This window comes from Malaya genurostris, chromosome 2, assembly GCF_030247185.1.
Source record: "Malaya genurostris strain Urasoe2022 chromosome 2, Malgen_1.1, whole genome shotgun sequence".
In the NCBI taxonomy this organism is placed as follows: Eukaryota; Metazoa; Arthropoda; class Insecta; order Diptera; family Culicidae; genus Malaya; species Malaya genurostris.
This window is the reverse complement of record NC_080571.1, coordinates 339,297,491-339,322,357: the sequence shown is the minus strand read 5'-3', so window position 1 is coordinate 339,322,357 and position 24,867 is coordinate 339,297,491. Positions and strand designations below refer to the sequence as shown.

Below are 24,867 nucleotides of genomic sequence, written 5' to 3'. Positions count from 1 at the left end.
ACTTGTTCAGTCACATTGTCACGTTTTGTTCGTATGGGAATGGAGATTTAAGTATGCAAACCGATCCGTTGACAAATTAAAACATTTTTAAGCTTACAATATTGAAGCTTTGGAATCATTTAAATGAGGAAAACCCATTAACAAATCATCGAGGAACAAGCGCTGCAAATTAGATCCGAATTAGATCTAGTGCCGTTAATACTAAATTAGCCTGATAGTTACCAGAGAACCAAAATAAAATACTCATTTCAAATAAATTTTTCGAAGGAATGCAATTGAATTATTCAAATGACGTTATCTCATAAGTTTAAGTTAAATGTTTCCGAATCGATTGGTTGTTGAATTATATGAATCCATCAACAAATGACTGAGGTATGAGCGTTCAAAATTATGACAGAAAAATATTACGCGATTAGTTTTGCATGTTTTAATTTGACACCCAGCCTCGGGAAGCGAAATATAAGGCATTTTTAATGGCAAAATCGACCAACAATTTGCTTAATACATGGGATATTTCAAAAGAACCGATAACCACGCTGATTCGGTTCTTCAATAGCTAGATGATATATAAGATATTCAAGCGAACACGAAGCGGTGTTGTGCAGACAGCAGGAAATTTCACCAACACATAAAGCAAAAGCGACAATCCAGCGAGCGAACGCATATACAATCCAGTCATCAGCTCACTGGACGAGCTACTTGTTTCATTCACAGTCAAACATCAACTAGGCAAAGAAATATTGTGCAGCCTATATTTATAGATTTCTCTTCATACTACGCAGAACGATGTGGTGTTTTTTATGCATGACGCAAAGCCTCCTATGCCGAACAAGAAGTTGACGTCATTTTGTATAACGGGGATTGGTGGATGAAAACATAGGTCGATTCCAACCATTTTTTCAATAGTATACTATTGAAATACTGAAACGATGTCATCATACATGTTTAAGTTAAAAGTTTCCGAATCGATTGGTTGTTAAATTATAACAATCCATCAACAAATGACCGAGTTATTAACGTGCAAAATTATGACACAAAAAGGTTACGCGACTATTTTTGAAACTTTTTATTGACACCCGGCCCCATATAGTGAAGAGTAAGGCATTTTTAATGCCAAAAGTAAGAGATTATTTTAGTACTTCACCGTAGCCTGTTCAAAATACTACGTCGTAACAACTTGCGTATGAGTGTCACTTTATATTCACGACATTGTGACAGGCTGTGTAAGTCAAAGCACTGCATTCATAATGATTTTTTTTAAATTAATTCTTTAGCATGTTTAAAAAGCTATCACTAGGAAGAATTGTAACGGAAATAAGTTCAGATATAAAAAAAATTTTAATATAACATCATGCGTTTTATTTAAAAAAATACTTGTATTACAACATGAATCGAATTAATGAAAAGGATTAAAAACTATAGGAATAAAGTTTTAGATTTTGAATATTATATGGGTATACGCCACTTCCATATTTTACTCCTGAACGATTGACGTTTCTTGACAGGTGATAAATGGAGTGAAGTTGGCTCAAACACCGGTGATGGTGATAGTAAAGGTGATCACCTTCGGTGATTCCAAACATTCTGGTGATCACCTCTTTATAACCAGGAGGTGATAGTCACTTATCACCTTACATGATTCCACCCCAGGCACATAACTCATTCCCATCTGGTTCATGTTTCGTTTTTTTTTCTTTGTTCGTTGGTTCATTATATCCGTTGAATGTGCAGAAGCATTCGATAGTTGACAACCAGTCATCAGTGTTTTGGCGAATATTCAATCCTTAGCACTGTCAAGTCTAGTGAGGCTAGTTGCTTGCTATGAATCATGGGTTGAGACATTCTCTCTTACCGAGAGAAGGAGAAACGATGGTATGCGTAAACATGTTTCGCTCTCTTCCATTCCCGTGCATGGACAGTTCTTCCAATGAAATAACAAGGATCACGTTTCCTCAAAAGCGACATAGTTCGTAAAGCAGATATATTCATGAATATCACACGCCGTAAAGCATGTATACTCATCTTTACTGCTTCGTTCATCCAAACCCCTGGTCAGCAGATAAAATTTGCTCTATCAGTCGAACTCTAACCGTGATGGCAAAAACAGTGAAGCAACTCCGTGGCTACAGTTCAAATAGTTGAATAAACAACTTCTTGAGTGTTTTTTTTTTTAGTTCGAGGATGAGTTTTTTTTTTCTTTTTGCAAACATTCACTTTTGATGCCTTTCCGCAAATTCCGGTAGATCAAAAGCAGGATCATTTCGGATAGTAAAAACAACGCTTCCCTGGTTAAAAATATAAACATTTATGTTCCATTTATTTGCCGTTCCGTTCACTGCGCTAAAGATGAACTATCTTAGAAAGGAGGGACACGCGAAAAAAATGCGTTACTCAAATTTTGTCCCTTGTTGGAATTAGAACACAAAACATTAGAAGTAGTAGTAGAATGTACGATTTACACAGAAAAAAAAAACTAGTCCTACGTAGGGAAAATCCGGTATTTAGTAAACGATAGCATAAATTTACAACTGATAGGGTTCCGCCGTTTTTGGGTACTAACGCCAAGGATAGATAGTGTTTTGTTTTATTTTCTAGAACATAAAAAAGTTTTAATTTAAATTTTTCGTTGGGGGATTTTCCCCCCCGACAAATCGAACTGCAAGCAGGCAGAAATTTTTCTTCTAGTGTACTCGAAGGAACGTGTATTTTAGTTGTAGGTTTATCAATCTATAATGCTATTTTCAAGAGCGTGAATGTTTCATAAACAAACTCTTACTCTTAAGGTTGCTTTTTTGTTGTTTTTTTGTAGTTTGTGGTGGTAAATTTGCAGAAGGCACATTCGTTGGTTTCACTCATTCTGTGGCAAGTTTAAACGAAGAAGAAAATTACCTTTTGCAAGATGCTGTTTGTTCTGCGTCTGTGTCCTTTTTTAAGTCGATTTAGATTCACACGGTACTCTGTTTTTGTTTTCTAGTCTAAACAAATAAAGAAAATAAATCTGATTATGTTTATAAATATGATTTGATAAAAATGGTCTCTTCTTAAACACTAAGTAATGCACGACTGCTATATCTCCAGGATATAAAAATTATCCGTTTAAAAGGAAAAAGAATAAACAAAACATTCGCTTTCCCCCCGCTTTGCGCGAAGGAAAACTGCACCCACGTTCCCTCATTGGCCCCTTTTTTTGACTGCTCAAACCGGTGGCGGTCCCTTGATGTAGCGCAACTGGGGCGTAAAACTCATCGAATAGGTATTGAGGGCATCGCAGCAGTGCGGTTCGAAGAAACAGGCCGCACACATCACCAGCACCAGGGCCAACTGCACCGGAACGGCAATCTTGGTAATCCGCCAAACCCAACGGTTCTGGGACAGTTTCAACTTGGTGGTTTGAATCAGTCCCAACTGGGCAGTGGCCGCCGTCCGTTGGAAATGTTCCTGCTGATCGCGGGCGCGCTGCTGCTGTTCGCCTAGGGCTTCCTTTTGTACTTCCTGGTAAAGGTGGTTTTCCTCGGAATCGGTTTCTGCCAGCGACGGCTGCAGCCGGGACTTGCCGGGACTTGAGTTGCGGTTCTTTTTGCTAGAGAATAATCGAAATTTGAATTGTGCTTTTGAGAACCAATTTATCAAATTTTAAAAATTACCTTCCATGCTTATTTTTGTTCTTGTTTTTAACGCTCGAGTCGTTGTTGTTGCTGAAGTTACTTCCCTCGTCGTGCTGATCGATGTCTCCGTTTCGACTGGGACCATCCTTTTCGTTCATGATGATCTTCCGGCAGGTGTTCTGCAGTGATCGCAAATCATGCTCGGCCATTTCCAACCGCTTGGTGATCGTCTGCATGGCCTCACTTCCTGGGGCCAGTGCCACCTCCAGCTGTTTGACGAGCCGCTTCAGGGCACTCAGTCGCTTCTCGCGCTCAGACAGGCTACCGTCAGACATGCCACCACCATCGGAAATGCCACTATCAGACAGAGACCCACTCGACGAGAGCTTAAGATTGACCGGAATCGAAACATTATGTTCCTGAGGGGAAAAAGAACTCTTTTGTGACACACGCATAACAAAAAAAAAACTCTACTAGATTTATTCGGTACCTGAAAAAGCGGCTCAACATTCTCGGACAGAGCTTTAACCACTTCCTTGACACTATTGACCATTTCGTCGGTTCTTCCGGCCCCGCTTTGCAGGGCCCCTTCAATCCCCTGAAGTTTCCCACGATCACGGTCGAGAATGTCCTTGAAATCACTCAAACCGTCCTCCAGCTGCTTCCAGGTCATCATCGAGCTGGTAAGATTCTCAATTCGATTTCTTATTCTACAAGAGAGTCAGGTTTTAGTACAACAGAACCACTCGGCTTCAAACCCAATCGCTAACTCAACTAACCTCACTTCCGCCTCATCCCAGGTGCTGTACAGTTGATTGATGCCCTCCTTCAGCTCCCGGTTGATGCTGCAATCCTCACGAAGCTCGTTCAGACAATCGTAACAGGCACCACATTTTTGATCCGCACATTTGCTGAAATTTTTGTCCCGTTCGAACTGCTCCAGCTGGGCTTCGATCGACGTCTCGTCCAACAGTTCCTTTCGCTGCAGCTCCTGAGCCGAAACCCAGCTGTGGACGGTCGCGTTCAACGTCAACATTTTGGGCCGCTGGTTCTGCAGCACTTTGCGTTCGTTCTGTAATTGTTGAAAAGAATAAACCAAAGAAAAGTTTAAAAAATAGCAGTTACAAGGAAAACTCGTTGTTTCTTGTCTAGGCTATTTCAACTAAAATTACTGTTGATTTCTCATAATCATTTAGCTGACTACGACTTATCTGAACAAAAGCAATTTATAATACCCTGGTAAACAGAATAAAGGATAATGTTAGGCATTACACTTCGGTACTCCAATAATTACTATCCACAGTTGTAAATCGCTTGTCAAATCAGAAACTTTTCAGCGGAAACGAGTTAGATCTATTAGGGATCACGTTATCACTAGATTTACTTTCACATTATTCCTTATCTCATATATATTACATCAAGATTCATCAAAATACTAGAAAATAAAAAAAAAGTTTAGAAATGAGATTCAAAGATTTTTTTTGCATAAAAGAGAAAATAGTTTCAACCATATATGAGCAAATGGAGTAAGTTACGTTTTAAAAATTTTAACCATTTTACCGGCATAGTGAAATTGGATTCATTCAACAACTATCAACTAATACGAACTATGAACTAAAACAGTTTTGAGCACAACTTAGAAGATCCTATACGGTTTTTGCAATTGTCCTTTTTATGAGTTGAAAAAAAAATGTTTATGGACTATCAGACCTTTCATTTGAGTTCAAGTTTATGAAAATCTGATATGAGTTGACATGACTATCATAATCATGTTGATGATCGAAATTATTTATAAGCCCATTTCAAAGAATTCGCTACTCAGTTAAAGCATAACTTATTAAGCCCTTGTCTCCGACAAGCAAAGAAACTTAAAGTGATATTCGTCGGGTTGAATTAACAGCTAAAAGAGCTAAACAGAGTACATTGAATTGTCACCCGCATGAGCAGAGTAATATTTAGGGTAAGGGCTTCCTACTTCATCTCATTTGTAGGGACGTTACCTTAAAAACCTGATTAAGCCACTAAAATCTCTATGATTTTTTCATATTTTTGCTTAATTCGCCTTGCTCCACATGGAGAATTGATTCACATTCCTTGGAAATAAAAATAATGCTAAAAAAATCAGCTAAAACCACTTATGATATGTTCACTACTCTGCTCCTAATTCCTTCTCAAAGGATTGTTTTTCATCCTATCTTTGGTCCTTCATTCATCTTATTAATTAGTAATTGCGACAAAACAAAACATTGAACTACAGGGTGATTTTTTAAGAGCTTGAGAACTTTTTTAAACAATAAAACGCATAAAATTTGCAAAATCTCATCGGTTCTTTATTTTAAACGTTAGATTGGTACATGACATTTACTTTTTGAAGATAATTTCATTTAAATGTTGACCGCGGCTGCGTCTTAGGTGGTCCATTCGGAAAGTCCGCTTTTTTATCGACAAATTTTGTTCAGCGATGAGGCTCATTTCTGGTTGAATGGCTACGTAAATAAGCAAAATTGCCGCATTTGGAGTGAAGAGCAACCAGAAGCCGTTCAAGAACTGCCCATGCATCCCGAAAAATGCACTGTTTGGTGTGGTTTGTACGCTGGTGGAATCATTGGACCGTATTTTTTCAAAGATGCTGTTGGACGCAACGTTACAGTGAATGGCGATCGCTATCGTTCGATGCTAACAAACTTTTTGTTGCCAAAAATGGAAGAACTGAACTTGGTTGACATGTGGTTTCAACAAGATGGCGCTACATGCCACACAGCTCGCGATTCTATGGTCATTTTGAGGGAAAACTTCGGAGAACAATTCATCTCAAGAAATGGACCGGTAAGTTGGCCACCAAGATCATGCGATTTGACGCCTTTAGACTATTTTTTGTGGGGCTACGTCAAGTCTAAAGTCTACAGAAATAAGCCAGTAACTATTCCAGCTTTGGAAGACAACATTTCCGAAGAAATTCGGGCTATTCCGGCCGAAATGCTCGAAAAAGTTGCCCAAAATTGGACTTTCCGAATGGACCACCTAAGACGCAGCCGCGGTCAACATTTAAATGAAATTATCTTCAAAAAGTAAATGTCATGTACCAATCTAACGTTTAAAATAAAGAACCGATGAAATTTTGCAAATTTTATGCGTTTTATTGTTTAAAAAAGTTCTCAAGCTCTTAAAAAATCACCCTGTATTATACTCTCAGGCTCAAAAAGTTCGAATTTTTTTTTGAAATGACCTAATGCCAACTATAAGACAACACACGATATTTTTAGAACCAGTTTTGAATGATTTCGACGTTTAAAAACTTTTGGGTCGTTTTTGTTACCTTTCGTTTTGAATTTAAAATTTTACTGTACAGTTAATTTGGTAAATTTAACAACAAAACAAAAACCCTTCTTAATCCACTTAGTGGTGTGATAATGCCTTTCTCTTCTTTCATAACAGTTTCATGAAAATATATTTCATACTTTTATTAAAAAATTTCGGATACTAATTTTGACACCAATTGATTCAGATTGATTTGAGTAGTTCACAAAAGCAAGCTTCAGTGTTTTATGTCACACAGTCAGCATCATTTTTCCAAACTAGTGCTTGACATTTGCGTTGCCTATTTGTAATCAGTGATGTTAATCTAAAAAAAAAGCCTTCTTAGTCCACTTAGTGGAATTTTCATATATCTTGAAAAATCACCATAGGGGGGAGTACATGAAATTTTCGAAATCGAAAAAAAAATTTTGATGCCAAAAGGCTTAGAATTGCATGAAACGTCGAGATTTAGTGTCATCTCGAAAAAAAATTTTTGAAAAAGTCGACTTTTTGGGACTTAGAAAAAATATGAAAATTTTTCTAAGTCCCAGAAAGTTGATTTTTTCAAAAAAAAATTTTTTTGAGATGACACTAAATTTCGATGTTTTATGCAGTTTTAAGAGTTTTGGCATCAAAAAATTTTTTCGATTTTGGAAATTTCATGTACTCCCCCCTATGGAGCTTTTTCAAGATCGAAAATTGTCAAACCTTTACCACCGGGCAGCACCCCTTAAGCATGTCCGATTTAGCTCAAATTTTGCATGAAGGCTATTTTCGAGGTGCTTAAACTTTTGAGCACTAGAGCTTAACGAAAATAGAGGTGATCCCAAAATTTTGGCACCCTTATATATAAGAGCGGTAAAAATCAACGTGTTTTGTCGGTTACGTCACTTATACCATCATATCTCCGGAACCAAAAGTCACAGCCATTTGATCTTCGAACTTGATCAATGGCCCGGCAGTAGCTTTCAAACGAGCCCAAGTTTGTTAAAATCGGTTCAGCCATCTCCGAGAAAATTGAGCGCGTTCAAATACAACACTTTTTATCGGTTACGTCACTTATACGATCATATCTCCGGAACCAAAAGTCTCAGCCATTTGATCTTCGAACTTGATCAATGGCCCGACAGTAGCTTTCAAACGAGCATAAGTTTGTTAAAATCGGTTCAGCCATCTCTGAGAAAATTGAGCGTGTTCAAATATCTTCTAAAAGTGCACACACACCCAGACATTTTCCGATCTCGTCGAACTGAGTCGAATGGTATATAACACTATGGGTCTCCGAGGCTCCGTTCGAAAGTAGGTTTTTCCAGCAATTCTAATACCTTTCTATAGAGAAAGGCAAAACAGAAACTTTTTTTTTCAGATTCGAGCAATTATTTCAATGACAACCTCAGATATCTAGAGCTGATTCTTAATAATACTTCAGTTGTGTCTGTGCGTGAAATTTCGTGCACTTTTCTCTTTGGTAATTTTCGGGTATCGGGAAACTTTGACCGACGCACAGTGGTTCGAATCAATACAAACGTGGACAAAAATCACTAGCTGAAAAACCGTTCTTTTAATGCATATAGTTGCTTTTAAGGAATTATTTACAAATATATACCGCGTAATTTGATTCTATCCCCAGTTGTTCATGGCCTACTTTGACAAAAAATTTAACCATAACTTTTTTTTTTTTCTAAAGAGATACAAAATTGGTTTCTTCGACAAACTTTTAGAAATATTGATAATAATTTACTTTGTCAAATATACCAAAAGTGTAGATCGCACCGTTTCGGATATACAAAGCGTTTTTGTGGCAAACCCCTAAAATCAATTTTTTATTCAAATCTTGTTTCAAGTTATTTTTTATGCATACTTTGTTTGGAATAATTGAAGAAAAAAAAATATCCCATATTTTTGTTGAAGGTAGTGAATAGGTTTGTTGTTTCCTGGCAAAGTTATACATCATTTTACCTTTTTTTACATATGATAAAAACTTACACCGAAGCGAAATATGCAACTTTATGCAGCTGATTTTTACAAAATTTATAGGAAAAGATATGCTCAATACTATACAAAAAATTCTAAGTGAAACTCGATGGAACTTTTTTTTAGGCCATTCCAAAGCTAGTTTTAGTTATTGAATTATGACAACCCCCTTAAAACTTGTTTTGTAATCATAACTTGTTTCAAGTTAGTTTTTCATACATACTTTATTTGGAATAATTGTAGAAAATATAAAATCCCATAATTTTGTAGAAGGTAACGCATAGTTTTATTCTTTTATGAAAAAATTATACATCATTTTACCTATTTTTACATAGGAAACCTTGTACCGAAGCGAAATATGCAACTTAATGCAGCAAACTTTTACAATACTTTTAGGAAATTATATTCCTAATAAAATTTATTTTATAATAAGAATATCCTGAGTACTATTCGTGTGACTCATTTTCACTATGGCCGTGCTGAAACCATGCATGATTAAGAAAAGGAGGGTGTCACGCGCGTCTGCTATTTCTGTAACTCACTTTTGCAGTGAGCGTAGAGATGGGCAATTCGCTCCTGAGCTATTCCAGTGAATCGAATCTTTAAAATGAGCTGATAGCTCACAGCTCTCTTTAAAAGAACCGCAGCTCACCATTTCACCGCACTGGTAAGCAGGGATGCCAAGCTCACAGATTAATCTGTGTTTTACAGATTTTCAACTTTTTGCACAGATTTAAAAAATGGCACAGATTTCTGAAAATGGTCACAGTTTTACACAGATTCTGAAATCGATCACAGATTTTTGAAATTGATCACAGTTTAGCACCAAAAATTACAGAGCGTTAGGAAATAGTGAGACCTCTTTTTTGCTTACCAAAATGATTCCGAGCTATTATGGAAACGGGGAAACGTGCACAGATTTTGCACAGACAGGGTTTTAGCTTGATCACAGATTTTTTTAAATAATGACCTCGCATCCCTGCTGGTAAGGTGGAAACAAGCTACGGATCTTCGGCTCTTGAAGAGAGAGTTATAAATGAGAAGAAATGGGTGCATGAGCTTTTGTTCGTTTTTCCAAATGTGTATTTATCCTTCTTTAACAGGTCGTCAAATGGTGAGATAACTAAGTCCTCACAAGTCCCTATCTCATGCCTCCCCGAGCGTCTATGATGACATTTGGTCAATAGAACGGCGTCGACTGGGTGCTATCGCCTTCTGCGTTAGTAGCAGAATGAGAGGGTGCGAAATGGCTTGTAGGTTGAAGCCCATCCTAAAGTGCAATGTTTATCATAGTATATTATAACATATAATTCTGTTGTTTATTACATCATGTATTATTTTTTTTTTATTATTAATATTTTTATTATTAGAAGAGCGTAACTTACACTGCGACATTAACTGTTATATTATATCATAGCATATTGTTTCATATATTTTCGTCTTACACTATTTTATGTTATTATGGTATTATACTGCATTGCATTATAACATATTATATTGTATTATATTATATTATATTTTATTATATTATATTATATTGTATTCTACTATATTATGTTATATTGTATTGCATTATGTTGTATTATATTATACTATATTATATTATATTATATTATATTATATTATATTATATTATATTATATTAGATTATAGGGTTTATTATGAGTAGTATTACGTACCTCTGCGCAAAATATAAATTTGTTTTCCTTATAAGTTATCATTTTTAAAGTAAATTTTCACTAAATATCAAGGTCGTCACAAGGTGAGCTTGGTCCTCACTGGTTCCTGTTTCATGCCTACACGTGAGTCTGTGGTGACAATTGGTCGAGGAAATGCGTTGATGGCAGAATGAGAGGATGAGAAATGACATATAGATTCAAGTAATATAATATCATAGCATATCGCAACATATCATTTTATTCATTATATTATTTATTATATATTTCATTGTACTGTATTATCATTTTCATTATTATATTTATTGTTATTATTATTAATTTGTCATCAATAATAATAACATATATTATTTTTATAGATGTGGATATTATTATTGTTATTAGAAGAGAAATATTCTACTTCCTGCAGAATTGCGAAGATAGAAGAGCATAACTGACACTCTACATTGAATGATATTTTATATATTGTTTTATGATATATTATATTATATTGTATGACATTGTATTATATTATATTAAATTGAAATATATTATATTATATTATATTATATTATATTATATTATATTATATTATATCATATTATATTATATTATATTATATTATATTATATTATATTATATTATATTATATTATATTATATTATATAATATTATATTATATTATATTATGTTGTGTTGTATTATTTTGTAATCTATTATATTATTTTATGTTATATTAATTTCATTACACTATGTTTCATTGTATTTTTCAATATAAAACATTTTGCACGGGGCGTAAAGGGTAGGGAGCATCAGGGCATCGGACGAATTGATGACTGGACGAGGGATTGTGGATAGCCAGCCCAAGTCACTTGAAGGAAACTTGTTTCCTTCTGAAGGTTTGACATGAGTCTGACGCGCCCTTCTCAAACAAACCATCAGGCGGGTTCAAGCATGTATAGCGATATGCTTCATCCATGCACTGGATATTATGGTTGGAAGAGCATCTTTTATTCCCGCGGAATACGAGTAAGTAACTCTACTTACATATCCGCCCAACCCTTTTTGTTCGCTTTTTGGTAACAGCTATAGTAAGAAGGTGAATGGATGAGTCATATCGGGGCTACTGTAAGTCTACCCGCATCCACTGGCAAGTCCTTGAACTGATGGTGGCTTCACTTCACATCACATCACATCACATGTGTATTTATCCTTCTTTAACAGATTGAATGAGCCATTATTGTCAATAAGAAATCTTACCTCTCACTCAGTAGGCTAAGGTACATTCAGGGATGCCACTTTTGCAGATATTCTCAAATGTGACATAATAATAATTCGCAGACAAGTTAGTTCGCATAGCATTGTTCTTTGTGCATCAATGATTTCGATCATGCATATGAAAGAAAAACGGTGCTCAAAACAAAACTGCAGTTCAATTTAAATGAGCTGATGAGCTGATACATTGAATCGATTCCCTTTAGTGAGCTGATCGGTTCGGAGCTGCTCACCGGTATGAGCTGCTTCGCACATCTCTAAGTGAGCGTCGCCCGATCAACATATCGTATTAAAAAACGTGTTGCTTCGCAATAACTCAATTTATTTACACGTTTAAAATTGAAATCTCTTCGTGAAGGTTTGTACTTTTACAATACTTTTTCATATTTTGTTTGGAAAACATTTTTCCATTTTTTAATATGTGTTGAACTTTTGATAATTTTTCGGATTTTCAATATTTAAAACCCACTTTGAAAAGGCCTAAAAAAATTGCATCGAGTTCCACTTAATTGTCAAAAAGTAAACAAAATAAAAATCCCAACAATTTGCTTAAGTTGCGCGTGCAAGCATGAGCTTGTTTAGGCGTATTTATGCGCACTTTATAGTAGATACTTAGGTAATAGAGGGAGAATCAAATGTTTTACCTTTTTTTATAAATATTATTTTTATATTATAAAACTGTTTTTAAAATAAAGTGAATATATCTCAAAAAATAATTTTTTTACACTATTTCTCTATTACATCTTCAGCAAAAATACTTCAAATGTTTTTTTCTTCAAAATGAGATAAAAAAAAACATTTTTTGGGGGACGGGTGTAGCGTAATGGGCAAGTCGATGCCTTTCACGCAGCCCACCTGGGTTCGATTCCCAACCCCGCACATAGGGTCAGAGTTTTTCTGGCCCGAAGAGGCGAATGACCCTAAGGTTAAAACCTCTATAACCGAAACAAAAAAAAAATTTTTTTGTGAAAAAAAAAATTATTTTTATTCGAAATTGGTGCTACTCCCTTACCAAAAATTAAGGTGCTACTTTCAAAAGAAGCGTAATATTATCTTGTAAAACTTCTTCGAAGACACGTTAGCTCTTAAAAGTCAGTGAAAGTCAGTACAGACTTTTGACCGTCTTTTTTCCAGTTTTGGACCACTGTGAGACGTGGGGATACAATTTGGCTCCAATTTTGCATTGGGACCTTTTTGAGGTGCGAAAAGTTTTGGACACTACCGTTGTTTAATGCCTTGTTCTTCACTTTCATTTTGAGGAGTCAAAATTGTGCTCGTGAGTAGAAAAATCGAGATTACGATTTCAGGTGCAGATGCTCGAAACAAAAGACAAAAATTGACAAAACCTATTTGATTACAGAAATCTACCTGTTGGCCAAGTTTACTAGCATAGTCTATAGCTGTAAAAAGCGAGCCAAAACAAATTGAGTGCGTTACTAAACGGCATTTTTATTCCGATTTGGCTCTGCAGCATTGAACCGCCAACTGAATTAAGTGCGACACTTTTGCGGAATACTAATTTCCCTGTGTTTGGCGTGCGCAACAATCAAAACCGTCGCCAGCCACCAACCAGACAAATGATTTGCCCAATTTCCGCCCGCTAGCTAAATGGTTCACACTTCATGGCCTACTGCTGATCATAAATCTAACCACGAAACAGATTTGTTCGGTTTGACGCGAGTTGCAATCTGGGTAGTCTGGTGTTTTAAATTTCGCTTTCGAAAACAGCCTTCTCGCGGTCATAAAAGGCCATCATTTCATAGGACTACTGCTGCTGCGGCGGTGCTGATGTACGGCGAGTACGAGTCATACGTGTTATCTTAGGGCGCGTCTCGAAAATACGTGTATTGCATCATTCGACAGAGCCGAGATTGTGCCGTGGAATGCGGCGGAGTCATTTACTTAATTGCTCGGATTTTTCCCACCCATACTTTTTAACCGCTGACCGTAACGGAGAACAATGTCATTTTTCAGTAATTGATTATCAAAACAAAACCTACCTTCAACTGATCGATGGCAAGCTGTATGTGTGCCTCCGACGAGAAATCGAACGCCTTGCAGCCCAGATCTTCCAGAACATCCTTCTGCGATAGAATCTCCGACTGGAAGCGGGTGGTGACTTGTCTTCGCTCACTCCAGCTTAGCAGGTTCTCCCAGCAGAGAACGGTATCTAAGAGGAAAAAAAAAAGCACAATCAACAAATTGATAGAAATTGATCACCGATTTAGCCTCGATTGGATATCATCTTTCACACAAGTTCTAGAACACAGTTCAATCGTGACAGTTTACCGGCAAGTTTGTCCGTCTGTACTTCGGCGTGACATTTCTGGACCGTTCGTCGCGTGGTGCTGACGCTGATCGATTTGCTGTACGATCGATACGATTCTATTTTCCTCATCCCTATTGATTACAAACTGTCACAAACAACACAAATCTCCGCCAACACGCATCCTAGCAACCGAAACTGTCAACAAAGTCGTGCGCGGGTCAGTGCAAAAAAAAAACACACAACACAATCACAAAAGTATGGGGATCAGTACAAGAATCAGTGCACGATCGTTTGAGGCTGTTACGGTACTGAATACAATACGAAAAAAAACACCCTGCCCTGCCAATGATCTGACTGCTGTTTGCTGTGCGCTTGTGTTGTTTTTGTTGCTTGACCGGCGGCACGCGAGTGTTAGAAAACAATAAACGGACACAAGTGAGTGTGGTCACCCCGATTTGCGATAGTCGATCGCCGCCGCGGTGAGAGTTAATCGAATCGAAGCTACCGCACTTTCGACGATTTATAGTGTGGCGTCTGAGGTTTCGAGCAGAGGTCAGAACCTTCTAACCTTCTCTCCCTCCCTCTCTCTCTCTGTACGTGGTCTATAACAAAGTAATCACGTGGAAGGGAAGGTAACGACGCGTTTCCATAGTAACGAACCAAACACGTGTAGACTAGACCTGACTAGAAGCCGCAAGTGCGCGTGCTAATAGTCGTTGAAAAATCATGGCACTGATGATGCTTCGTTGCGGGCATTGTGCCAGTGATGGCAGAAATATTCTATTGGTAATTTAAAAAACAAAAAAACGAATGATTTTTCCAATGCACTTTTGACGTGAATACGTCTTACTTATGGCGCGTCTTTACAAAATTCACCCTCTGGGAGAGTGATAAGTTTTTGAGCGTGAATATCTCTTGTTGTATTTAACGTATCAACTTAATTCTTCCTACATGCCATCGGAAATATGATCAACAATTTATGGTGAAAGTTTCGGTTGTATGGCATAACCACGAATAATTTAAAATTGAAGATATTTGAAATTTTTAGAGTCGACGAGTATTTGAGAGGAAAACTCATGACGCTTGTTTGCCTTTCTCGTACCCGCGACGACGGTTTTGAGGCAGTAAACGACATCTCATTTCTGCGTTATTCACTGGATATATATGGAAGGTTAACACTCGATACATTTAATTACAGTTGCAGGTTCAGAAATTAGCTCCAAATATACATAGAATCCAGCTCCCGAAACAAGCATTCAATTCCAGATTTCAGTGTGATGGGGAAGTGAAATTTCATTTTGACTTTGTGCGCCATTCGCCCCCAAGCGAGACAACATCAACCCGTAATATTCATAATTCGATGCTTTGAAGTGTCAGATCCCGAATTAAGTTTCAGAAATCAGTTACAGAGTTTAATTTCGGACACTATAACAGATCGACTGAAAAGTTCGTATCGTTTCTATGAGAAGGTGCCACTAGAATTAAATCCATACCATTTTCAGTTAATACCAACCTTCAAAAGATACGTGTATAAATTTGACAGCTGTCTGATTATTAGTTTGTGAGATATTGCATTTTGAGTGAAGCTACTTTTGTTATTGTGAAAAAATGGAAAAAAAAGAATTTCGTGTGTTGATGAAACACTACTTTTTGATGAAAAAAAGTGCCGCCGATACCAAAAAATGGCTCGATGAGTGTTATCCAGACTCTGCACCGGGCGAAGCAACAATTCGTAAGTGGTTTGCAAAATTTCGTACTGGTCATATGAGCACCGAAGACGATGAACGCAGTGGACGTCCAAAAGAGGCTGTTACCGATGAAAACGTGAAAAAAATCAACAAAATGATTTTCAATGACCGTAAAGTGAAGTTGATCGAGATAGCTGACACCCTAAAGATATCAAAGGAACGTGTTGGACATATTATTCACGAATATTTGGATATGAGAAAGCTTTGTGCAAAATGGGTGCCGTGTGAGCGCACAATCGATCAAAAACAACAACGAATTGATGATTCTGAGCAGTGTTTGGAGCTGTTATATCGAAATAAAACCGATTTTTTTCGTCGATATATAACAATGGACGAAACATGGCTCCATCACTTCACTCCGGAGTCCAATCGACAGTCAGCCGAGTGGACTGCACGCGATGAACCGAATCCAAAGCGTGGAAAGACTCAACAATCGCCCGGTAAGGTTATGGCGTCTGTATTTTGGGATTCGCATGGTATAATTTTCATCGACTACCTTGAAAAGGGAAAAACCATTAACAGTGACTATTATATAGCGTTATTAGAGCGTTTGAAGGACTAAATTTCAAAAAAAAAAACGGCCTCATTTGAAGAAGAAAAAAGTTTTGTTTCATCAAGACAATGCACCGTGTCACAAGTCGATGAAAACCATGCTGAAATTGAACGAATTGGGCTTCGAATTGCTCCCTCATCCACCGTATTCTCCAGATTTGGCCCCCAGTGACTTTTTCCGGTTCTCAGACCTCAAGAGAATGCTCGCTGGTAAAAAATTTAGAAGCAATGAAGAGGTAATCGCTGAAACTGAGGCCTATTTTGAGGCAAAGGACAAATCGTACTACAAAAATGTTATCGAAAAGTTGGAAGATCGCTATAATCGCTGTATCGCCTCTGATGGCAATTATGTTGAATAATAAAAACGAATTTTGGCAAAAAAAATATGTGTTTCTATTAAACGATACGATAACGATATCACAGTTCAAGAATTTTGTTTCCGAATTCAGATCCGGAATTCCAGTCTGGTTCCAGAACATTGTTGCAGAAACCAAGACAAGAATTCAGGTTCAAAATTCAGCTGCTGAATCAGACCCAGAATCTAGATTCATAATTCAATTTCACAAACTAGATCCAAGTCCTATTTTCTGGTTCAGAATCCAGGCTCCAAAAATCAGTGCCAAATTAGAATCCAGAATCCACAGATCCAGTATTTAGATCCAAAATTGATTTTCAAATACTTGTACCAAAAGTTAGGCCTTAGTTCCAGGGAATCCAGGTCCAGAATTCGATTCCATAATTCAGGTTCGGAATCCAAGTCTTGAACTCAGTTGAAAAAAATTAGTACCAAAAATCCGGAGTGCAAATTCGTCTAGAATTCAGTTTAAGAATTCAGACCAGTAATTTGGGAGGTCCAGATTCAACTTCGCATGCATGCAAAGTAAATTAACTCAACGGAACTTGCAAATAGTACACCGAAAAACTAGTATCTATATCTATTACTAGCTGGTGACATTGATGGCAAAATACTAAAAATTTTATAGTGGAATTGAATGGAAATAATTTTTTTTGAAGCGATTAAGTTCATTCCACTAACCAAAGAATTTTCGAACTCAACAGCGAATGTAACAAAAAATCCTTCGCATTCGTGTTCACGTCACTCGGTTATGTCTCTGACATTACTCACCCGTCTTTTTTCATATCAATGTAGCTTGAAAAGTGTTAATTGTTATCGAAAAAGAAGTTCTAACAAATCGATTAAGCATCCAAAAAAGCCCTAATTTTTTGACGTGAATCCGTCTTACTGTGGGTGCTTTTTCAAAATTCGCCCAACGTGTGGGAGAATGGATAGAACTCAATTGTGAACATCGAGAGTGGTACTAAACGCAACAGCATAGTTCTATCTCCATACTAACGGAAACATGATCAGCAATTTGTTATTAAATTTTCACTAAACTCTAAATTTTCCCAAATTTTGGAAACAATGAGGAAAATTCATCGGGCTTGCTTGCCTTTCTCGTACCCGAGCCGTCGATTTTGAGGTAGTCAGGCACATGTCAGTCCCCAATGTTCTACTGAACTAGCCACAGCAGAGAACTGAATTTCAAATTCTAGAAGTAAATTCAGAACCTGGACTCTGGTCCACCTGAATGATGAACTTAAATTCAGGTTTAGAATTTTGTTTCAGACTTCAGTTGCAGAATTTAGTTCCAGTTTAACAGGCTCAGAATTTGAAACAATGATTCTGGAACTGAATCATAATTCCTAGTTTTGGAATTGATTTCTGACTAGGTATTTTGGAACTGAATTTATTTCCTTAACTTATGTTCGAACCTCGAATCCAGAAGCTCTGTTTAAAGAATTTCAAACTAAAAATTCGTGAACAAAATTCAGGATAAGAATCTCCAATCTGGATTCTGGAACTAAATGTTAAGATCTGGACTCCGAACCCGAATTCCTTAATTCAGAGTCAGAATTCATTTCCAGAATTCAGAGCCTGCATTCGGAAAATGGATTCATATGTTTTGCATGATTAAAAGCATAATTCGAACAACATTTTGTAATTTTCTCGTGGGAAAATATTGAGAAATAAGTCGGTGAAGGGGAGAACGCTTCAAATAAATCATGATTTGCGGTGTCCTCTGTATCTCAGCGCAGACTAATCAGAAGTGAACAAATGAACGCAGCATAGTTAGAGTAGAAATTTTTCTAGACCCCAACGTTTCTGATTGATTTTTTTGAATTTTTGGTGGTTGTTCAAAGTGAAAACTACGATTTTGACGAAAAAATCCTCCATTTTGTAGCTGTTGAACCTTTCCAAAGTAACAAACAAAGAAAAAGAAAACGTTGGGGTCTGTTTTTTTTCTATGTAGAAAGTGTGTGCAAAATTTGTAAAAAAATTGGTGCAGTAGTTTTTGACTGACGATGGACACGGACTTTCAAAACCTGCTTTCGAGAAAAATGCGTTTAAAGTTTTTTGTCTATAAAATCAATGGAAACAATTAATTACTCCAGGGAGCCCGTAGGGTCTAATATTTTCAAAAAATCATATTTTTTTCTATTATAATTTCTTATAATGAAACATTTCAAGAATGTTTTGTCAAGTTTTGAAGTCAATTGAAGTATAAATCTTGGGCCCGTGCGCCGAGCTTTTGCTTCTTCGTAGAATGAGATATCCATAGATAAAGGTCCAAAACTTCCAGAGTTTCGTTCCAATAGGCTTGAAAATTTCACAGAATATTCTTGAAATGTTTTACTATAAGAAAATATAAAGAAATAAAAAATAATTTTTCAAAAGTGTTTGACCCTACCCGCCCTTAAATGATGGCAAAAAAGACACAACAGTTTTGGATAAATTCCGCGAATCGGATCTTTTTTGAACCATGAAAATATTCTCAAAGGATTATGCAAAGTTTACCTCCTTTATGTAAATGTAAACAATAAATTTTAGAGCAAACAATTTACTATGTGTAGAATCATATTCTACTGTTTAAATGACTATTTTCGTCAGCATTTTTTTTTTACGTTTCAATTCACAATAATAATATAAGCAATAAATGTAGATTGAAAACAGTTATGCCAAGTTAATACAGACAGTTCGTGCTCGCATCTCATCCGACACAGTCGAAAATTTCTTAAGGTCTAGACGACAGAAATAAAGACAATACAGTGTAGTGAACACAACAGAGTGTACGAAATGGGTGCATTTGCAAGCCCAGGACCACGAATTACAAGGAAAACTAAGTGAAAACGAAAACCAACAACAATACCACCGATGCGGCAATGGAGGACGAGACGAACCACGAACAATGTGCCCCTCAATCCTCGCAAGATAGCAATGGAAACTCATCCCCCCCTAGATAAAGGGTGACAACGAGATCCAATAATAAAACAAAAGTTTTTCTAAAAATCACGAATCGGGCTGAATAAAAAAATTTGTTCAAAAAAAAATTTAGATTTAAAATTTAGCCTTAAAATGAAATTATTAAAAAAAAATCGGACTGATGTTCTTTTAATTTGATTATTTCGGTAAATTCCTTAATTGTTGAGAAAGTTTCTGACTTTTTGTCAGTGTCTTTCTCTTAGGGGAGCAGATCATTTCGCCGAAATGATTTTTGAACAGAAAATATCGTATAGAGCATAAATTTTTAAATACGATAAAACAACTGTGAATTCAATGCCGTATTGATTTTGATTATCTAGCATAAGAACGGCTGTTTTAGTGCCCGAAGATTCGACAGCTGATTTTGTTTTTGATAATTTTCAGTTTCCATACGTTAGAATATTTCTTCTGATAAAGATGCTTAAAACTACTGATCGAAACGTCGGCCTAAAAAATTACCCATGTTTGAGTGACCGTTAGAGCCGAATATATCATCAAAAGCAATCCTTAGTGATGCTTAGTAGTTAAAAAAGACAATTAGTTTTCCTAGAAATTCCATTCTGATGATCATAAATCAATCCGAAAAATTTAATCAAGGGAGTATTCTTCCTAAATTAAACAGGTAAAAATGAATTTATCTGTTACTTAAAATAGGAAATATTTTAGTCATTTAGGGATTGATCTTATTTTGTGCTAGGGCACATAACCAATTTCACTAATTTTACGTTTCGTCTTAGATTCGTCAGTGCAGAGTAGTGTTGGCAATTCAATTTGAACTGCACTGCACTGACAAGTCTGAGACGAAACGTAAAGATGTGAGATTTGATTTTAGGTCAACAAAACGAGCCGTGAACACTACTATCTCTCATTGTTCCTTATTTCTAATCAATTCCAATACGATAATAAATCAATTGTACGATTCGGCGAAATGACCCATTAGTCGAAATAGCTTTCAGCGAAACAAATATCGGCGAAATGATCCTTGTTAGAGCGCTCAATTGATGTGTTTCAGAATTTCTTCTTCGATATCATTTTTCTATCAATAACATTTTTCGTGTTACAACGATTTGAACAAATTTTCATGTAAAAATACATAAGCCCTCTTTTTTAATAATCAGTCTGTAGTCAAATTGGTCTCTTCAACCATGGAAAAGAAATGGTTTGTTATACTGAAGATGTGTGGATAGTTTTATAGAAATTGGAACAAGTCGCTTCGGATTTTGTCACTTTCTCTATTGTTAGATTCTGGAATTGTTCACGTTGAATTCAAGGGCAAATTGACTGTATCGGGAAAGTAGCAATTGTTGAAAATATATGTACAAAAGCAGACTTCTCTCCGCTGCCGTAAAATGAATTTTGGCGAATAAAACACCGAACATTTAAAACAATGTACTGAACGAACTGACATTTTTTACCAAAACAAAATGAAATTTGCTATCGTGTTTTGCTCTTCTCACATGGAAAAGCTATGCAATCACTTGAAAAAAAAACGATCATTCGACTCGAGTTCTTCGAGATCGCAAAATGTCTTTTGTGTATTTTGTTTTGACTATGTAGAAATTTATCTCTAATTCTGTTTAGTAGAACATATTTTTATATCGCTTTTAAATGAAACAAATTCCATTTAATTCTACTATAAAAATAGTTCATTTCACTAACCGCTCAAAACAGTAATTTTTCATCTTTTTATATACATTTTTCTTTACAGACTGTAAACGATATAGAATTATTTGCCTAATTTGACAACAACTAGAAGCTGAGACAACAGAATTGGAATGGAGCGACAGAGAAAAGAGTAGAAGAAAAGAAGCTAACAAACTCGTTCGATCTAGCGTCGGGTTAGCCCCGAGTGAAACGAATAAACCTAGACAGATGCAATTTCTGCGAAAGAGGGCGGATTTTTCCAAAGGCGGGTCATCAGCGAAATTCTCACTCTAACTATCCATGAGGAACCATAAATAAACACCTTCGATGAAGGACCCCTTTTCTTCGCTTCTCATCTGAATCTGAGTTGGAGAAAATCGGTTTAACCGTTTCTGTGGGATTGATAGTAGTTTCTTCCCGGTGTATTTCGATCACTACTTCTCCCGTGTATTCGGAACTGGAATCGGAACTGAGAACCAGTAAAAAGTCTATCAACTGTTTAGGTCTTATTGAAAATATTTTGTTTGTTCGAATACTTTATCTTACTTTTTTCAGATTTTGTACCTTTTTACGACATCACTTACGATTCAAATTTATAACACCATCATTCTACAATTCCGGATCCGGTAGTTGAGTCTGAGTTATTGTAAGAGCAGCCGTCGGGACTTTCCTGAACATTTTGGAAAATACTACAACTGCTTTCGGAGCCGGATGTCGGAGACCGGAAAAACCGGAGTTGATTTGTTCGATCTTCAACTAAAAGGTTAAGCAAACCAGAAGAACTTACTGATCAGTATTAGAAAAATTCGATTTCATTTTACATCGGCTGTCAAACAACATTTTTCTTCCAGCAATTCTGGAAACGGGAGCCGGATCCGGATAAAACTTCGTCTATCATTTGAATATTAGTTTCAAAAAATCGGATCAGCAACTTTTCAGTGCATTGTTTGTCACAAAGAATGTTTTGTGCATTTGTCTTGTTTTTGGCAGTCCTAAAAGTTTCCGAATTATCGTGAAAAACAGCTCAAAACTGGGACAAAAATGAAGACACCTCCTTAAGTAAGTATATATTTTCATTATGTGGTTAACCATTAACAAGTTTTTCAAGAGAAAATATTATTTCTTTAGCCTGTTCGCCAATTGTGTTTCGCGATTAGAAAAAGGCACCGTTTTCGATTGTTTTCAGAATAACGGTACATCTGAAAAGGGTAAATTTCATGTGAACGACGTTTCTCGGGCTATCGAGTCTGTAATGTTAGAAAACGAATCCATAAGAGCTGCTGCGAGCGGTGGCTTTTTTTCTTCAGCGACCTTAAAATTCTTATTGATAGATAGTTTAAAACTGATTGATGTTCCATTAAAATAACAATAAATAGTTCCATGTTTGATCATTTGAAATTATTTAGGCACATATTTCGTGCAGAATCCATACTGGCCCAACCTAGACTACGTTTTTTATTTTTTCGTTTTGGTAATAACTGCGCAGCAATTCACCCTACTTAGAAGTTTCTTATGGCGGACCAAACTTTTGAATAAGACATCAATATTGAGAACACTCCAATATAAACAAAAGATACAGGGCAAATTCAAAAAATGGTCTAACTTAGATGACATTCCCCTATACTAATCATAATTCACGGGAAACTTTCAAACTTTGACCTTACTTGCATTTTACCCAAAATACAACAAACAGTTGCAATTTAAATTTTAAATTGTATTTAGTTATGCAAAGAAAACCTGCATTTTTGCAGGTATTCTTTGCATAACTATTCTAGTATTCTTTGGTATAACTGAACGATAGTAATGAGCTTAATGAGTTCAAATCAAGTTTTGCCTAATGTTTTTGTCTTTCTCATGAAAAAAATACTCTACAATCACTGTGAAAACCGACTTTTGAATCATGCGAATCAGATCGTCGAGATCGCAAAATGTTTATAAGTGTGTGCGTGTTCGAAAATATGCTCTCAATTTTCTCCGAAAAGCTTGAGAGCAATTTTAACAAACTTAAAATCATATGAAAGGTCAAATTGTCATTTCTATTCGAGATTGCTTAAAAAGTAAGCCTAACTACGAGTAAAACTACTTTAAGATCACGAATATTTTGGGTATTTCCACTGAACTAAGCCCTACATCCAAACGTATTGTGGAATTGCTATTTTTTCTATTCCATTTGAAGAACAATCATGACTCTAGTAAAAAATCTCTGTGACTCAGATTCATAAATTTCGATGAAAATCAGGGATTCCGAAAATCGTTGATCCGAAGAATTTCACAAAAATTGCCAATCCATCGAAATGTCCGTATATCTAGCAGCACTGCTACCACCAGATGTGAGATCATTATTCGTCAGTTGAAGGTAGCATAAGTGTCTTAAAAGCATTTTTATCTACTGCGTTGTTGGCTAATGGAATTCGGCATACCCTAGCGCGGCGGATTATTGATCGGTATGTGTTTGTGTCGCTCGCTGTAAGTCGACGGTGATACAGGGGAAAAATTTTATAATTATAAAGGGGGAAAATCATAACGCAGGGATGTGACGCTACGAAACAATATCAAAAGAAAAATAACAGTTCGGATCATGGAATTAAGTGCAACCCTGCGAGATGGCCGCAAATAAAATCCAACGTCATTCGACTGGAATCCTGAACACTCTCAAAACTCCGGTCTCATTGATAGAAAAACCAGACGTCTAACATTTTTCCCGTGTGGCACATAAAATAAATCAAGATTAGGTCATTAGGTTGTTACGTGGCCAACAGAGCGCGAAAATGCGTTTGTATTCTTTTGATCATGTTTCATGTTTTTTTTTTTGGTTTATTTTGGCAATTCAGACTCGAGCTAGTTCATCACCCCTTGGTCGCAACGGAACACTACTATGTCAAGGCTACTACGATCATCACTACGAATCATTGCAACGCACATTACACTGTTCAGTGAAACGCAGTTGGGCGGTTTTCCACCACCCGTAAGCCTACTGCGTTTGTACGCGTTTTTGTTTCGGTGCTGTCGGTGATATCACTGTTTTTTTTTTCAGATTGCTTTGGTAAAAAACCGTGGCCGATTGTTCAAGGTTTTTATTTTAATTCACAGTGCAATCGAACACTACCCGATGACAACTGAAAATAGAAACTTGTACGCGGAAAACTATGACATCATCGTCCCCCCGCCAGGACGGAACCACTTTCGACTTTTCCTTTTCTTTGTTGTAGATTTGCTTTTACAAGCCTTCGAAAAAGTGTCACTGCAACCAGAGGGGACATGCGCACTTCACCCGCACCTCTCCCAACAGTACTCCCAGTCGTTGCTGGGATAATGCAACTGAAGAAGAAAAGAGTGACAATACAAGTTAAGTAAAGTCCGACTTGGAAACGGCCTTGACCCAGTTGTTGAGCTGAAGGGGGGTAGACGGTGAGGGTGAAAAATTCGTCGTCGGTCTGCCCTACACTTTTCTAGGTCAGGTCAATGCCACTCGGGAACGAACTTTTCATCTATGGTATTTTATTTAGCCAGTTTGAACTGTTCAGCA

The 24,867-nt window shown here is 36.6% G+C and overlaps 1 protein-coding gene and 1 long non-coding RNA gene across 6 annotated transcripts in view; one reads left to right on the top strand and one right to left on the bottom strand.

Moving 5' to 3' along the window:
- Positions 1-2,289: 2,289 nt before the first annotated feature.
- LOC131431744 (klarsicht protein) overlaps positions 2,290-24,867 on the bottom strand; it is a 627,074-nt gene continuing 604,496 nt past the window's right edge. For all 5 annotated transcript variants that reach the window (XM_058597617.1, XM_058597616.1, XM_058597621.1 and 2 more), the window contains 5 exons: positions 13,807-13,976; positions 4,385-4,677; positions 4,096-4,315; positions 3,645-4,024; positions 2,290-3,580 (listed from right to left, as the gene is read on the bottom strand). In XM_058597617.1, the coding sequence (XP_058453600.1) occupies positions 3,196-3,580; positions 3,645-4,024; positions 4,096-4,315; positions 4,385-4,677; positions 13,807-13,976 (1,448 nt within the window). In that variant the 3' untranslated portion in view covers positions 2,290-3,195. The remainder of the gene's footprint in view (positions 3,581-3,644; positions 4,025-4,095; positions 4,316-4,384; positions 4,678-13,806; positions 13,977-24,867) is intronic.
- On the top strand, positions 14,410-22,605 carry LOC131431749 (uncharacterized). The gene is made up of 5 exons (XR_009229720.1): positions 14,410-14,510; positions 21,406-21,844; positions 21,897-22,134; positions 22,193-22,400; positions 22,470-22,605. It is a non-coding gene; the product is annotated as an uncharacterized LOC131431749 (long non-coding RNA).